A 17,344-nucleotide genomic window follows, 5' to 3' on the forward strand; every position below is an offset into this window, starting at 1 on the left:
TTATGTAATATCAAACAACCTTATCATTGTGTTCATTGCTGTCTTCTTTTATGTGCTAGCCATATGCTGTATTGTGACTACCAATTTTTGTCAACTACCATTCAAGCTGTCATTGCAATCAATCTTATATTGTTTCTGCTGTATTGTGCCTACCAATTTGTTGTCAACTACCATTTTAAGCTGTCATTGCAATCAATCTTAGCTACCTATGTGCTTTAATATACTGTACCTACAATTTTCTCTCATCTTCTTTTTTTTTTCATTTCATGTAATCTGTTATCATTTTTTTGTCTATAAATTTTGCAAGTATTTACTTCCTTAAAATTTTCTTAGATTAAGGACCTGCCCGAAACGCTGCGCGTGCTAGTGGCTTTACAAGACTGTAATTACCATATTTGTATCCTCACATTCCTTATGTACATTCTTGTATATGCATAAATAAATAAATAAATAAATAAAAACTCATTGCCAGGTAGAGACAAAAAACATTTGTAATTACCTAAGTGTAATTACTTGACAACTTAACTTGCTTACAGTTCTTGCAATGTATCTACATCATCACAAGCCAACCATCAGCTTTTAAGATTCACCAATAACAACTAAACATTACCTGTGGCACCGAGGAGGGTCATGATGATGCCAGCCTGCGAGTTGACACCAATACCGGTCACTACCATCCTCCCGCTCCCCTCCATCACTGTTGTCCCTGTTGGCACACCAAGTATTGTAAGGGGTAAGAATGACAGAAAGCTGGACTCAGTCTCATACCTGATAAGATCATGTCTGAATAGTGCCAAATTATCACCAGCTGTTAATAACATACAGCTTTTATCATATGCAAGATGTATTTATGTATATATTAATCAAGCATGAAGGATTAGTCTTGACGTTCAAACATTATGATAATATAGCAAAATAATAATGCCTAAACAATGTTTCTTAAATATATTCTGTTATCTTTCACAATTAAATGCTAAAGCGATAAAATTATTCTTATTGGGACTTTCTGGTTTCAAGAAACTAGTTCAAATTCAAATTCAAATTTTTATTCAAAAGAATGTGAGTACAAAGAACACAAGAGTAATGTATAATTGTGGGGACAGGAGTTACACAAACTAATGCCCGAAGAAATTCCCAAACAAACAAACTACTTACTGTAATTTGGGCACAAACCCGCACGAAACACTTTACGTGTTATTGGCCGTGCAAGTATGTAAGAACACCAATGCTATATACTCTCACAAACCCATTGCACCTTCTTGTATATAAATAAATAAATAAATAAATAAATAAATATATAAATTAATTAAAAAATAAATAAATAAATAATAAAGCCACTATTATGCAAAGCATTTCGGGAAAACTAAAAATGATTTGGAAACAAAATTATTTAAAGATGTCAAGGGTAAACTCTTAACACTAAATGAAAAGTAAGCTAACAAAAATATTGAAAAAGTTTAAGAAAAATATCAAATGAATACAATGAACACCAGCATTGAATGCAATAATAAATGAACTAAACGCCATTTTCTGGGTGAGTCCCGGAGGCTCCCTAGACCTATACTGGGCTGATGTGCATATATTTGACCATGGCAACAGTCAATTGATGGAGTTCTATGCCTACTGGGAGCCACAAGACAGAACCTGGCCCCTTCAGAGAGGCATGAAGAGGTTAGTGTCTTGAGGTTATCTTGAGACGATTTCAGTGGCTTAGCACTCCCCAGTGGCCTGGTCCTCGACCAGGCCTCCTTTTTGTTATACACCTCCAGGAAAACTAAATACTAATTGAGATTAAAGTATAAATTGTCTTGAAATAATATAAAATTAAAAAAGGGGGGAACATGGCAGAAAAATAGCAAATATACAATTTGGTCGACAAACAGCATTGTTTAAAATAGGAGACATGCGTTGACATTTATAACAAAAACATGACATGACAAAACAAAGCTCAAATAAACTGTTATTTCTTATAGGTATTTGTTATAGTTTTGTTATAATTTAAATAGTTTGTGATAATTTAAAGAAAATAACTCAATAGTCTCTTGATTTGTACTTTACATATTTGTATAAACAATATAAAACCCAAACAAATTTAATTATAGAAGGAGGAATAAACATTGTGATTGGCCAAATAAGTAGACTATTGTATGACAAAGTTATCTGAAGAAACAAATCAAGAGGGTGAAGTTCACATTCATAATACCAAGTGATAAAAATTGAGGCCAATCTATGAAGAGCATTCAGTAGTTCCAAGCTGGTACGAGCCAAACTAACATAAGCCAAGTTGATATGAGTCAAGGTGACACATGAGCCAAATTGACAAGAGTGAAGCTGGCATGAGGATAGCTGACATGAGCCAAGCTGATATGTATCTAGCACATATCAGATGTATTAGCACATATTGTACCTAGCTGAAACGAGCCAACTGGCCCAAGTCAAGGCGATAGGTTAGCACGATGGGTGACCTACATGATGATCCGGCTATGAATGACTGGTTGCCAGACTGTCCAATTTGTGGTAGAACCTTCCAAGACTATAGAGCAATGAGTGTCCATCTGAGCCACATGCGCAGAGTACAGTACCATCAGGAACTCGAAGAGGCCGCTAGTAGAGTGGGTAGGCCCAAAGCGAGGTGGACCGAGTAGGAGAAATGCCTCCTGGCAATGGAAGAGGTGAGGCTGGAAGGCAGACCCCAGGTAGGCCAGGGAGGTATGAACCAGAGGCTGCAAGAGCACTTTCCTTTGCAAACTTTGGAGTCCATTAAGATTGAAAGGAAAAGGAATGCGTACAAAGAATTAGTGGTGCAATACAGAAATCATGCAGAAGGTGAGGCCTCAGAGTCTTCACTGTCTAACTCAGACAGGAAGGACGAGCAGTCAAGCCCATTAAGAAATCATAGACGGAAAGGCAATATCAGGGCGCCGATGGCGTCGAACCAGACATAATTAATTAATTATTTAATTACCAGCCAGGGGGAGAAGTCGAAGGACATCCTGATCACTAGGAGGGTGAAACAGGGTGACCCTCAGTCTTCATTTCTCTTTAACCTAATAATTGATGAGGCAATTACTAGGGCTAATTAGAACTTGGGGCTAGAGGTTGGACTGGGGGGCAAAAAGGTATCAGCCCTGGCTTTCGACAACGATCTGGTTGTGGCAGCAGAGACAGCTGCCGGACTACAGAAACTTATAACAAGTAATTGCCACACATTGGGAGCCGGTCGGCCGATTGGGAGTCGGTCGGCCGAGCGGACAGCACGCGGGACTTGTGATCCTGTGGTCCTGGGTTCGATCCCAGGCGCCGGCAAGAAACAATGGGCAGAGTTTCTTTCACCCTATGCCCCTGTTACCTAGTAGTAAAATAGGTACCTGGGTGTTAGTCAGCTGTCACGGGCTGCTTCCTGGGGGTGGAGGCCTGGTCAAGGACCGGGCTGCGGGGACACTAAAAAGCCCCGAAATCATCTCAAGATAACCTCAAGATAACCACACACTAAGTGGCTCTGGCCTTAAAGTAAATGTTGCAAAGTGCCGTACGCTAAGCATAGCAATCAATGAGCATCGTAAGACTTGACATGACCCCACCAGGGAGGGCATACTATGTCGGGGGCGATGAAATTGGTACTGTGAGTGTGGCGGATGAGTATAAGTATTTAGGAATACTTATCGTGGCCGGAGACAGATGCCTATCCTACGGTTCCCTGTTTGAGGACGGCCTGACTAACATCACCCAGGCGCCACTCAAACCCAAACAGAGTTTATACCTACTAAACCACCACCTAAACCCCAAGATGAACCACCGGCTTGTTCTCGGACGCGTGTTTAAGACGGAGTTAGCGAGGCTTGACAGGCGGTTGTGGCGTGCCATTCGTGGCTGGCTGCGACTGCCTCATGACACTCCTAATGCTTTTTTTCATGCCGACGTAAAGGACGGTGGTCTAGGAATTCTCGACTTTGCTACATCAATCCGTCTACAAAAGAACAAGCGGCTCGGGACGTTGGTAGAGTCGAAGGATCCAGTGGTAGTGGCAGTGGCAGTGGCTCTCTTACCCGCGTTCCAAGCGTGAATGCGTCGATAGGTAGACCCGACCACGACCGCCGGAACCTCTTCTAACAGAACAACTGAGCGCTCTAGAAGGTGGAAAGCAAAACTGCACAGCATGGTTGATGGTGCCGGCCTTGCATCCACTTGTGAGGTTCCTTTTTGCCACAAGTGGGTCGCATCCGGTACCCATCTGCTAAGTGGAGGAGATTTTGCTCATGCTATCCAGATTAGGGCAAACACTGTAGCAACTCCGTCTAGGGCAGCTAGGGGTAGACCCGAGGCTTCTGGTCTCTGCGATGTTTGCCAGAAACCAGGGATCCTTGGCCAGGCATGCTACAAGACACATGGGGCTCGGGTGAAACGTCATGACGACATCACCCGGTTCGTAACCGGCTGCCTGTGACAAAGAGGTTTTGAGGTGGAACATGAAGTCCGTATACCGGATGGAGGCACCTTCTACAAGCCTGACATCATAGCTTGCAAAGATGATGAGGCCTTTATATTAGACACCCAGGTCTCTGCTGATAACTTCCCACTCTCCCGTCCATATCAGAGCAAGTGCGACAAGTACGGCACCCCCAGAGATCCTTCAAAAGGTGAGGAAATATACCAGGAAGGATAACCCTTAATTGGAGAGGAGGATGGTGCAAGAAGAGTGCATGTGGTTTTCAGGATATGGGACTCACCAAGAGCGACCTTGAGATTTGCTCTGTGAAAGCCCTGATCTGGACATATTCCATCTACAGAATATGGTCCAAGACCACATCCAGGGGCAGACCGCCTTAGTCCCAGGATCACCGTGCACAGGGTGCATAAGGGTCAATATAGTCTTGTTTAGGTGAACCAGGATAGCTGGCAGCCAACTGTCTAAGCAGAGTCGTCATCTGGAGTACTACTTCTCCAAATGGTTTTTCACAAGATTAGATTAGATTAGATTTTTTTTATTGAGGTAAAGGTACATACATTGAAGATGAGTTATAAACATAATGTTTGGAATTTAAAGATAGAGCTAGTGCATACAATACCTAAAGTCACTAGTATGCATAGCATTTCGGGTAAGGTGAGGGGGGAAAGTTTCTCTCTCAAGGTGAGGGAGAAAATGACAAGAGGGTGGATGACCTGGCTGGAGCCCACGAGTGGGTACGGTGGCGGCCAGAGGGACCTCCATGAGCATACATGACAACCCTCCCACTCCAGGGCCTTGTTAGGAGTTTCCACTATGAATAGTTTTCTCCATGTTTGCTGCTGTCAAGTCACCAATCCTGCCACATAGGCAGCATGTTGTTTGCATCAGCTTTAGTTCTTTTTAATGATATACTGTGCACCTCTCCCTTTGTGTACTGTGTCCCATATAAGAAAAGCAAAATACAAACTTTTTTCCATTTTGTGTATGTTATTATTATCATCTTTTTTCCTACACTGAGCTTTAAATTTGCTCTGTACCGAGTGTTACCCAATCTCCTAATTTTTATGTAGTATCAAACAACCTTATCATTGTGTTCATTGCTGTCTTCTTTTATGTGCTAGCCATATGCTGTATTGTGACTACCAATTTTTTGTTCAACTACCATTCAAGCTGTCATTGCAATCAATCTTATATTATTTCTGCTGTATTGTGCCTACCAATTTTTGTCAACTACCATTCAAGCTGTCATTGCAATCAATCTTAGCTACCTATGTGCTTTAATATACTGTACCTACAATTTTCTCTCATCTTTTTTTCATTCCATGTAACTGTTATCATTTTTTTTTCTATAAATTTTGCAAGTATTTACCTACTTAAAATTTTCTTAGATTAAGGACCTGCCTGAAACGCTGCGCGTACTAGTGGCTTTACAAGACTGTAATTACCACATTATGTATCCTCACATTCCCAATGTACCTTCTTGTATATGCATAAATAAATAAATAAATCTTAACTGTTGTGGGTTGTGATGAGATCTGCCATTTATGTGTATTTTAGTTTATGTTTGATAGGGAATTAGGTATGCTTAGGGGTGCCTTTTCACCATGCCAGTAGCTGGGGGGATTGGTGCCCTGAAGCTACATAAACACCCTATACCCCCCGAAGTGGCAAGGGGAGTTAGGGGACAACATAACGTGAGCCAAGCTGACATTAACCAGGCTTACATAAGACAAGTGTCACTGACCTGAGTAGAGCAAAGGGTCGGTAGTTTCACTTTTCTTGACATGGTCACTCTCGCCTGTGAGTGAAGACTCGTCCACCTTAAGGTCTGAGCCCTGGATCAAGAGACCATCAGCTGGCAACATGTCTCCATACTTGATCTGCATAACACAAGAATATTCACAAGATTAGACGGGTTACCTTCTAATATTATTCATAACCATTTTATAAAATACATATTTAGAAAACTAAATTAATTTTATATCTATAGAAAATATCAATGTACCATATATAATATAAAAGAAATTATCATCTATGCTTGACAGCTGAAGCTATCAGAGAATATATTAGGTTAAGCAATATTAAAAATTGGAATGAGCTCCCGAGTGGCGTGCAAGAACCATCAACCCAAGGAAACAGACAGAATACAAACTGAAATTAGTCCATAAAATTTGCTATACATTAACTTCAACTGGTAAAGCTGCACCAATTGTAATATTACTACAGTAAAAATACCATAGCAGTCAAATACCAAATTGTTAAAATCATAAAAAACATAGTAAAAATATCCAATATACCCGGTAAATGTTTAACACTAATAAATTAAATGAATTACTGAGGATGTACAGTGCATAACCTAGACCTCGTGTCTAGTGATGTGTTACCTGACAGATGTCACCGACAAGGATCTCACTCAGGGGTAACTGTGTGACGTTCCTGGCACGGACCACAGAGAAGTAATGGGCGTTCTCTATCTTATTCTGCAGGCCCCGGAACTGACGCTCTTTGCTGTGGACCAAACAATGTCAAGAGTTTAAGACTACTCTCTCTCTTGCGCTAGTGAACTATGACTCATAGTGTTAAGACCATATGCACACACACATGTACAACGGCTATCTGTTATTTTGTTATAATTCTGTTGTTCCATCCATCATGTAATAATTATAATTTTATTTCTATTTATCTACTTCATTATTGTTTTTGATCTCATTTAGTTTTAAGTTTTTTAAGCTTTTTCCCCACATCTACTATCAGAAATTTTAGCCAAATATCCCCAGTTTACAAATTGCAGGTGGTAAATATTTTGTAAATATATTGGTAAATGTAAATGTTGTAATATTTCCACCGCTGCCCACTAGTTGGGGGGGTGATGTGTAGAATAAACATATATATTATGATGCTAGCTCTCCACATATGTAAGTTGCTTAACATGGAGACTGCACTTGTGATTGGACTCGAACAAATTGGTGATGTAACAATATATAGTACACTAAATTTTGTAAGTAGTTCATCAAGACTAATTTGCTTAACTAAATGAATTTTTGGATTCAGTCCCTAAGCCCATTATGTGCCTCTGTAACCCTTTCCACTACTGCCCACAGGATGGGTATGGGGTGCATAATAAATTAACTAAACTAACTCTAGTGATCTTTGGTTCACAGTGTTAAGATTGCATGCACACTAATCACTCTCTTGCTCTACTGGTCTATGGTTCAAATACTGGTTTGCTTTTACTGTATAGCCACTAGCACATATAGTGTTTCGGGAAGATCCATTTAACCCCTTAAACCGCCCATATTGGGGGGGGGGCCTGGAAGCGAAAAATATTCAAAATATGTAAAAATAACTTAAAAATATTGAAAAAATCTTCAACTTATTGGCTTCAGTGTCATGAAACTTTCATCAAAATATTTTCAGAAATTGATTTTAGACAAATTTAAAAAAAAAATAAGAATGTTTTGTTGATAAGGAGAACAGCTCCTATTAACTGGAACTGAAGAATAATGCAGTAATAAAGAGATGCCAAACACCTGTCCAACGCTTAAAGAAAAAGAATAATAGTAAGAAGTGTCCATAAAGTGGATATGCAGCTGGAGCCTTTATAGCATTGTTGAGTAATACATAATAACACAAATAATAATGAATAACTATGTTATTATGCTCTATTTTGTTATATATCATATAAATACATAGTCCAATGTTAATATATGTTACTTTCATCAATGTCCCAAAAATACTTTTTTTTAGAGGAATTTTTTTTTAAGATCTTAGTTTTTTTTCTCCTTTGTTTATTATCTGATTTTATTGTAACCTTTACATCCTGGAGAGTGCATATCCTTCCCTAACTATGTGAAGATAAAATTAAATTGGTCAACAAATAAATCAGTCACAACTCGCAGAACTTGAGACTTTGAATTTTTGTTGGCTGATTTTTTCTCAGATTTGAGACTGTTTTCTTTGTCTCTTTATGTTGTTTTGATGATTAGGGACCAGATTAGAGCTTTTTCACTTATATAGAGTATACCCTAAATATATCCCCTAAATCATTATAATTATTATAATTACCCCTATATTTTGTTTTTTGGGGGGTTATTTTTTCTTGACTTTTCATTCAACACATATTGACCTACAACTTTCACATATTCGAGTATGAATGCCAAACAATGTTTATTAAAACATGCAATTAAATTAACGAATTAGAACTACCTTTATTCATTGTCGATAACTTCATCTTCAATTATCTTTGAAACTAGAGTTTCAAATTTGAGTGGCTTCTAAAATTCCAATTTTTGACCGATTCTCACCATTTTGACATATTGTGTGCTCATCTGTCTGTTCTGCAATCCCTTCAGAATGGATTTTTTTATAAACCTTATACATTTGGAGTTATAATTTTTTTGGCCTAAATTTGCTGCATATTTCAAATGCCATATTGACAATTTTGTTTACAGTAAAGTATACTGAAAGCCTATATTCTAATTTGATGAAAATGAAGATCATATTTTATTCTGAGAGAATAACAACACCAAATGAACAATTGGTGATAGTTTATATTTTTTATTCTGATTTTAAAATCTTTAGTTTTCAATATTCAATTTTAAAATTATTTTTTATTTTCGTGTTTTTCAAGTTACACTGTACATTGTGATCATTTAGACAAAGTTGGAGCATTTGCCTAGTTGGTTATGCACAAAAAATTAAAAAGTGTTTGTGCAAGTTTTAAAAATTTGAGTTATGTCAAATTGTATATGTATGTTTTACGCGTTTTAAGGGTTAATCCTAATTTTTTCCCGGAATATGACCCGCCAATCCTTTAACAACCAGGTACCCATTCACTGCTGGATGAACAGAGACTACAGTTAAGGATTGGCACTTGGTCAATCCTTCATGGCCAGAATACAAACCCAGTACAAAGCTCTTGTGAAGCACCAGGCAAGTGCTTTACAACTATGCCATGAGGACTGCTTTAATAATAATAATAGTATACTGTACATGAATAATGGTGGCAATTTAGTATTACTGATTTTTAACTTTAACATTTTATTTGTGAGGTCACACACCATTTTCACATGCCATTTTAATGATCTAAATAATACAAAATCTCACTTTATGATTTGAAGTAAAAGTCCTCGAATTTGGTAATATAGTGTTGAACACATACAGTGAATAATGCACTGTTCCTGACCACATACAGTGAATCTTTTTGATACAGGTATGAAAGATATATATACAGTACATAAAGACACATATATATTTGAAATCATCTGCAAGGAGGACTGTGCTTGTGACCATTTATAAGACAAGTGAAAATACTACTGATTATTACTAGAGGTCAAGGGGTAACCATTATTATATAAACAATCATGTAATTGTTCACATGATATAATTCATCATTTATCATCATTAAAATTCAAATATTAGCGATAATGCCAAATTATAGGAAGGAGAGTAACAATTGAAATTCTGTAACTATATATATAGACAGTGAGTGCAATGGAAAGAAACTAGTTCTAATAGGTTACCTGTAGTCATTGAAGGCGGTGACCAGAACCACCACCACCACCGCCACCAGGATGGCCACGCCCTCGATCCATGGGGGTGCTTGCTCATCTGAGTCGTTTTCTGTGGGGGGGGCAACACATGCTTAGCATCTCACCATCATCTTGCATAGTGCAGTTATTTTATGAAAACCATGAACAAAAAACTTTACAAGAAAGAAGTAAGAAGTTTACAAGAAGTTCCAGTTCATAGAGGAGATAATCCGGCAGACATAAACAATTATAGACCATTATCAAACCTACCCATACTATAAAAAATATTTGAAAAAATTATCTACAAACAGCTTTATTCATACCTCGTAAAATTCGACATTCTTAGCCTCTGTCAGTTTGGCTTCTGCTCCCCCCCAAAAAAAAACGATGCAATTATCAGTCTCCTTGATATAATTTACTCAGCCCTTGACAAAAATGAGTTTCCGATTGGACTCTTCATTGACCTGAGAAAGGCTTTTGATATTGTTAATCACAATTACCTCTTACGTAAACTCCATCATTATGGAATCCGAGGCCATGCACTGGACTATATCCAATCCTATCTTAGTGATAGACACCAATGTGTAGCCATCAATAATATAACCTCTCCCACTCTACCATTAACCATTGGAGTGCCACAGGGCATCATCTTGGGACCTATTTCTTATATATATCAATGATCTGCCTAATGTCTCTAACATTCTGAAACCTATATTGTTGCTGATGATACTACCCTCATCTACTCTAACCCCAACCCACATACACTAAATAATGTTAATAATGAACTAAAAAAAGTCCACTTATGGATGTCAACCAACAAACTAACACTTACAATACAATTTTATACAATACAATACAATTTTATTTAGGTAAGGTACATACATACAATAAATTTTTACAAGGATTGGTAGACTTATAGGTAGAGCTAGTACATACAATGCCTAAAGCCACTATTACGCAAAGCGTTTCGGGCATAAATACTTAACATAGAAAAGACCTACTACATCTTATTTGGAAGCAAATCTCCAAATGCAATTCAGCTTCAGATAGACAATGTTAACATTAGCAATAAAAATGATGGAAAGTTTCTTGGCCTATTCCTAGACAAGAGACTCGACTTCAACACCCATATACAGCACATAACTAAGAAAGTCTCTAAAACAGTTGGTATACTCTTCAAAATCAGATATTATGTACCTAACTCTGCTCTCATCTCTCTATACTATGCACTAATCTATTCCTATCTTAATTATGGTATCAGTGCATGGGGTTCAACCACTGCAAACCACCTCAAGTCCATCATCACCCAGCAAAAATCTGCTATCAGAATAATAACAAATTCTGCTTTCATACAACACTCGGCCCCCGTGTTTAACTTCCTAAACATGCTAAACATAATCTCACTCCACAAATTCTCTTGTGTAGGTAGGAGACCTGAGGTTTCCACCACTCATAGTAGCCGGGTGTGAACAAGACGTTCCATCAGTTTGCCAAGACATGGAAGCAGACTTATGGGCCGATATGAACTCTGGACAGATGGATCCTTCCTTGACTTGGCCAATGGTAGAAGAATGGTGTGTTTCCACGAGTCAGGGAAGACACCAAAAGACCAGCAGACGTTGTATAAGTGAAGGAGGTAGGACTGAAGGATCCTGGGAGCCCCCCGAACAAATTCATATGGGACGTTGTCTATCCCTGGCATAGTGCCCAACCTTGAGAGTGACAGAGCGTCTTCCAGCTCAACAGATGTATATGGAAGATCCAGGTCCTGAGCTAGTCCTATACCCTGTCGGGAGCCCCATCCTATGGAACTTGCAGAAAGGAGCGGGGAACGGTTAACATCCTCAAAGTGGTCAGCCAAAAGTTCAGCTATTTGTACTTCCCCCAGGGCCCCCACTACCACTGGGGTCTCTGGGTGGGATGGAAGGCCGGGAGTACCTACCTATCATCTTGCGAACAAAGGCCCAGGCTCCCACAGAGGAGGAGTCAAATTGGAGAGAGGCACAGTAATCAGCCCAGGCCTTGCGTTTGGCAAGGAAGGGCTGATTACTGTCTACGTCTACACCTGGTGTCCACCCTGCGGAAGGTCTGCCGCTGCAATGGAGTAGGGTGGCGCCCTACTGCCTCATAGCCTAGCCACCCCTCTTCCTAGAAGATCCACTTGGATCTTCGGGTAGTCAGAGCAGGACGAACAGTGCCCTCGAAGGAGATGACGATGGGCAGGTGATCACCACCCAGGTACGGTCTGGTCCATATCTGCGCCATCGTGAAGGGGCCTCTTCCAGTGCAAAGATTGAGCGTTGATGTATGCCCATTCAGCGGGTCTATCCGGGTTCCCAAACCTGGCGGCGTCAGTAAGGAGAGGTCTGGGAGTCAAGGAGAAACTGAAACAGGGCTCGGCCAGCCGTGTTGTGGTGGCGACCCGTGTTGTGGTTGCCATGATGAGTGCCGAGCATTAAAGTTACCCATGACGAGGCAGGTGTCTGTGATCTGACCAAAAGAGTGTTCTAGTTCCTTCTTCGTTACTGGTAGACGGGTTATACAGAACTCCAAAGGTGCCTCACCCATGGGAGAGGGCCACCTTCACTGCCATGAACTCTAAATGCCCGCCCCGGGAAGGAGTGAATCCGGAGAAAGGAGCTGGGAACTGAGTCCCTGACCAAGAGAGCAAGTCACCCTGCATCCCGTACTGGCCGAGATCTTGTCTATAGACCGAATACCCCGGCACCGAAAGATCGTCAGTAAGCCAAGTCTCACAGAGTCCCACGATCAACGGCGGTGCGCTGCCGATAAAATTGCGTCTTCTTAAAAAATGGAATGGGCATTCCATAACATGGACACTTCCTTTTGGCACGAAAGGCGGTGGAGTTTCTGATCGGGAAGGAAGAGACAATTGCGCAGCGCGTTCCGCAAGGCGCGGTGCGGCCAGTCTGGGTGGCATAAATAGTGTAGTAGGAGAGGACTTGCCCTCACTCCTTATTCCTTGGCGGCACGGCCTCTGGCCTGGGGTTATTTTCTTCTCCAAATTCATATCAGGCTTTTCCAGTCTCTATGTAATTTTCTGCCGCTTAATTATTTTCCATTTTCCAGCTAGGGTTTACCATTATGTTATGTTGTTCACTTATAATTACTCATGGTGTCCTGACTGTTATACTTAGAGTTAGATTTAGAGTTAGATTAGATTAGGAACAGACAGCACCTCCTCTACCGCCTGCGTCAAATCCGTCAAAAAACCCCAGATGCGATTCATCAGTGCTTCGTTAGAGATGGACTGATAAAGGTGAGAAAAACCGCAGAGGGCAAAATGTTCACAATTACTAAAGAAGAGAACCTCAACGCATTCCTCTCCCAATGTGGTCTGTCTCAGCTCATTATCACTCCCAGTGAATTAACTTAATTAACCCCCTGTCAACTAGTGGGGCTAGGTTTCTTAAGTCTCATTGTTTCATTTTCTGACTTAATTTTTAACTTACTCTTAACTAGTCATTTACTGAAATTATTTAATTGAGTGCATAAATAGTTCTTCAGGTCTTATTAATTATACAGTCATAACTGAACTATTTATAGTTAATAATCATTAGCTTAAATTTGCCTATGCTTATTATTCAACTTTTCTTTGATTCCATTTATTACCTAGGTTGCCTAGCCTCGCCATGCTCCCTTACTCCATTGTACCCCTGGCTTTGCCTGCATCTCAAATTGCAAATTGTTACTTACAGTGTACCTGAGAGTACTTGTAAGTAATCTACCTCATTTTTCATTTTTGCTCAATTTGTTTTTGTATTGCTTAGTCTTGTTTACATTTTTGTTTTGTATTTCTATATCTTGTGTTTTGTATAGTCCATGTTTATATGTTTTTTCGTTAATCTCATTTATTACCTAGGTTGCCTAGCCTAGCCATACTCCCTTACTCCATTGTACCCCTGTAAGCCCCTTTTGAGTTTGCTTTGTTCTGTATTGTGTACATCTTTTTCCCTATTTTATAGCTTATTTCTACCTTGTTATTTGCCTTTCTTCCCTTGTTTTTCCTGCAATCAGCTTTTTTTATGCAGACAAGTATAGACCCTGAACTTAACCTCTTATCCACTATCTATGACAATTATCACTTTAATGATCTAAATTGCAGATATTTTGCAGCACATGATGTAAACAATGTATTAACTCATAATGACAATATCTCTGTAATCAATTTGAACGTTAGATCCCTAGGTAAACACTTCGATGATGTTAGTGCCTTGATTGAAGCTATTGACAACAAATTCTCTTTTATTATACTTACTGAAACATGGTTGAAAGAGGATACTACTCAGCTCTTTAACATGCCTAACTACTCAGCAATTCACAACTGTCGTCAACTTCAGAGAGGTGGTGGCACTGCTCTTTACTACCACCAAGAACTAACATGCTTAAAAGAAATTAGAACCAGAGACTGCTATGGGGAGTATATCTTCGCCAGCTTCAGAGTCAAGGGTGCCGAGTCTGTCCTGACTGTGGGTGCAGTTTATAGAATTCCTAACACTGATGTGTCCGAATTCAACTCAAACCTTAGAAATCTAATACTTGATAACAGACTGAACAAAAACCACCTAATTATCGCAGGGGACTTTAATATTGACCTCTGCGAGCCTGAACACCCCACTGCTGTTAGCTTCCTCAACTGTATGAATTCCTGCTTCCTCGTACCCTTAATCACTAGACCTACTAGAATCACTGATAGCACTGCCACGACGCTCGATCACATCTGGACAAACATAACCTCTCCGCTTACTTTAGGTATAATCACCGATAGCACTACAGATCATTACCCCACATTTCTCTTAACTAACATTAGCAAACCACCTCTTGAGTCAAGAGTGATACGTTTTAGACTACACAATGAAACTGCTATAGACAATTTTATAACTGCTACTGATAATGTCAACTGGGAGTCCGAGTTAGGTAACATAGTGGACATCAACCTAGCAGTGCAATCTTTTCTTCAAAAAACTCTTAGCCTTTATAATACCCACTGTCCTATGCTTACAAAACAAGTCACAACCAAAAGGCTTAACAATCCCTGGCTTACAAAGGGAATACTTAAATCTATTAATAAAAAACATGACCTTGAGAAGAAGTATAGGTTAGGAATTGTCTCCAAAGAATTCTCAAAGAATTACTCATTATTGCTGCCTAAGATAATTAGACGAGCCAAAACTAAATACTACGAAGATAAGTTTACCCAAATAAAGAGCAACATTAAACAAACTTGGAGAACAATTTCTCAAATATTGGGATCAAAGAAGTCTTTAAATAACAAACCGACTCTCCTGTCTAATAACGATGGTCAGCTTTCAGCCTCTGATTCTGCTATTGAGTTCAATAGGTTCTTCTCTTCCATTGGTTCATCCCTTGCAAATGATATTCCATCTTCCAGTACAGACATTAATGACTATCTTTCAGGTAACTATCCACAGTCTCTGTACCTAAAGCCTATTAATTCCACTGACGTCAATGAGATAATCCTTTCCCTTAAAACCAAGTCTGGTGCCCTTGAGGAGATACCAACTTTAATTTACAAAAAAGCCTCCAGATCTTTAGCCCCTGCTATTGCTTTGCTCTTCAACAAGTCACTTGAACTCCAAACCTTCCCAGATATTCTAAAAAAAGCGAGAGTAACGCCTGTCCACAAATGTGGTAATCTCACAGATGTTAACAACTACAGACCTATATCTATCCTGCCAAACTTGTCAAAAATTTTTGAAAAACTAATCTATAAGCAGCTTTACTCATATCTAGCCAAACTCAATATACTTAGCCCTTGCCAATATGGCTTCAGACCCAAAAAAAGCACTAACGATGCACTTATTAGTATGCTTAACTCGATTCATACAGCTCTTGATAAAAATGAGTTCCCTGTTGGGTTGTTTGTGGACCTGCGTAAAGCTTTTGACACTGTCAACCACCAAAACCTTCTTCTTAAATTACATCATTATGGAGTCAGAGGACACTCCCTACAATACCTCAAATCCTACCTTACTGACAGGCTCCAATATGTTTCTGTGAATAATACAATTTCTCCCACCCTACCCATCAACATTGGTGTTCCCCAGGGCAGCATACTTGGCCCTCTCCTCTTTCTCATCTACATTAATGACCTTCCAAATGCCTCCCAACACCTCAAACCAATTCTATTTGCTGACGACACAACCTTCATTTACTCCAGTCCTGATCCCCTTGCTCTAAATGCCACAGTAAATACTGAGCTAAATAAAGTCCATCTGTGGCTAACTGCCAACAAACTCACCCTTAACATTGACAAAACCTTTTATATTCTGTTTGGCAATAAATCCTCTAATCAAATAAATCTCAAAATAAACAATACCCAAATTTGTAACAAATTAGATGGCAAATTCCTTGGCATTCTCATTGACCACAAGCTTAATTTCCAGGGACACATTCTAAACATATCAAAAAAAGTTTCAAAAACTGTGGGCATTCTTTCTAAGATCAGATATTATGTACCACGCCCTGCCCTGGTGACTCTCTATTACTCCCTTATCTATCCATATCTCAACTATGGTATTTGTGCTTGGGGCTCTACTACTCAAAATCACTTACGTCCTCTAATTACTCAACACAAAGCTGCTATTAGGACAATATCCAATTCTGGCCCCAGACATCACTCGGTACCCCTACTTAAATCTCTGAATATGTTAGACATTAAGTCACTGCACATTCTCTCATGTGTATTATACATATATAAAACGCTAAACTATAATGCCAATCCTGATCTCAAAAGCTTCATAGAAGGTTGTATCAGAACCCATGAGCATCACACCAGAAATAAATACAGTTTTGATATTCCTAGAGTACGACTTAATCAAACTAGAAATGCTCTACAAATCAAGGGGCCCAGAATGTGGAATGACCTTCCCAACCATGTTAAAGACTGTACCTCTCTCAACCAGTTTAAGTTAAAAGCGAAGCTATACCTAATAAATCCCCTGTAACCTACCTTACCCTTCTATTGTCAACCAATGTCTGTTTTTTTCTTTAAAGAGCGCTGTTTGTCGACATAATTGTATTTGTGCTGCTTTTTCATCTATGTTTTCATTTCTTGTTTTCATTCTACTCATTATGCTCAATTAGTATTAAGCTTGTCATTTAAGTTTATCATGCCCGAAACGCTTTGCGTAATAGTGGCTTTAGGCATTGTATGTACTAGCTCTACCTATAAGTCAAACAATCCTTGTAAATATTTATTGTATGTATGTACCTTACCTAAATAAAATTGTATTGTATTGTATTGTATTTATGTTACATTCGCCTCACTGCTAATTCTAGGCAATAGGCCATTAGGTTTCTGCAGAGTTTGTTACTAGGCTAT

At 39.3% G+C, this 17,344-nt stretch overlaps 1 protein-coding gene across 1 annotated transcript in view; it reads right to left on the minus strand.

Annotated features, from left to right (window-relative positions):
* Positions 1–610: 610 nt before the first annotated feature.
* LOC138349794 (plasma membrane calcium-transporting ATPase 2-like) overlaps positions 611–17,344 on the minus strand; it is a gene marked incomplete at its 3' end in the record, with an annotated part of 100,769 nt that continues 84,035 nt past the window's right edge. The window contains 4 exon segments of the mRNA XM_069310738.1: positions 611–706; positions 6,192–6,327; positions 6,832–6,955; positions 9,970–10,069. Of these exon segments, the coding sequence (XP_069166839.1) occupies positions 611–706; positions 6,192–6,327; positions 6,832–6,955; positions 9,970–10,069 (456 nt within the window).

This window comes from Procambarus clarkii, chromosome 68, assembly GCF_040958095.1.
Source record: "Procambarus clarkii isolate CNS0578487 chromosome 68, FALCON_Pclarkii_2.0, whole genome shotgun sequence".
In the NCBI taxonomy this organism is placed as follows: domain Eukaryota; kingdom Metazoa; phylum Arthropoda; class Malacostraca; order Decapoda; family Cambaridae; genus Procambarus; species Procambarus clarkii.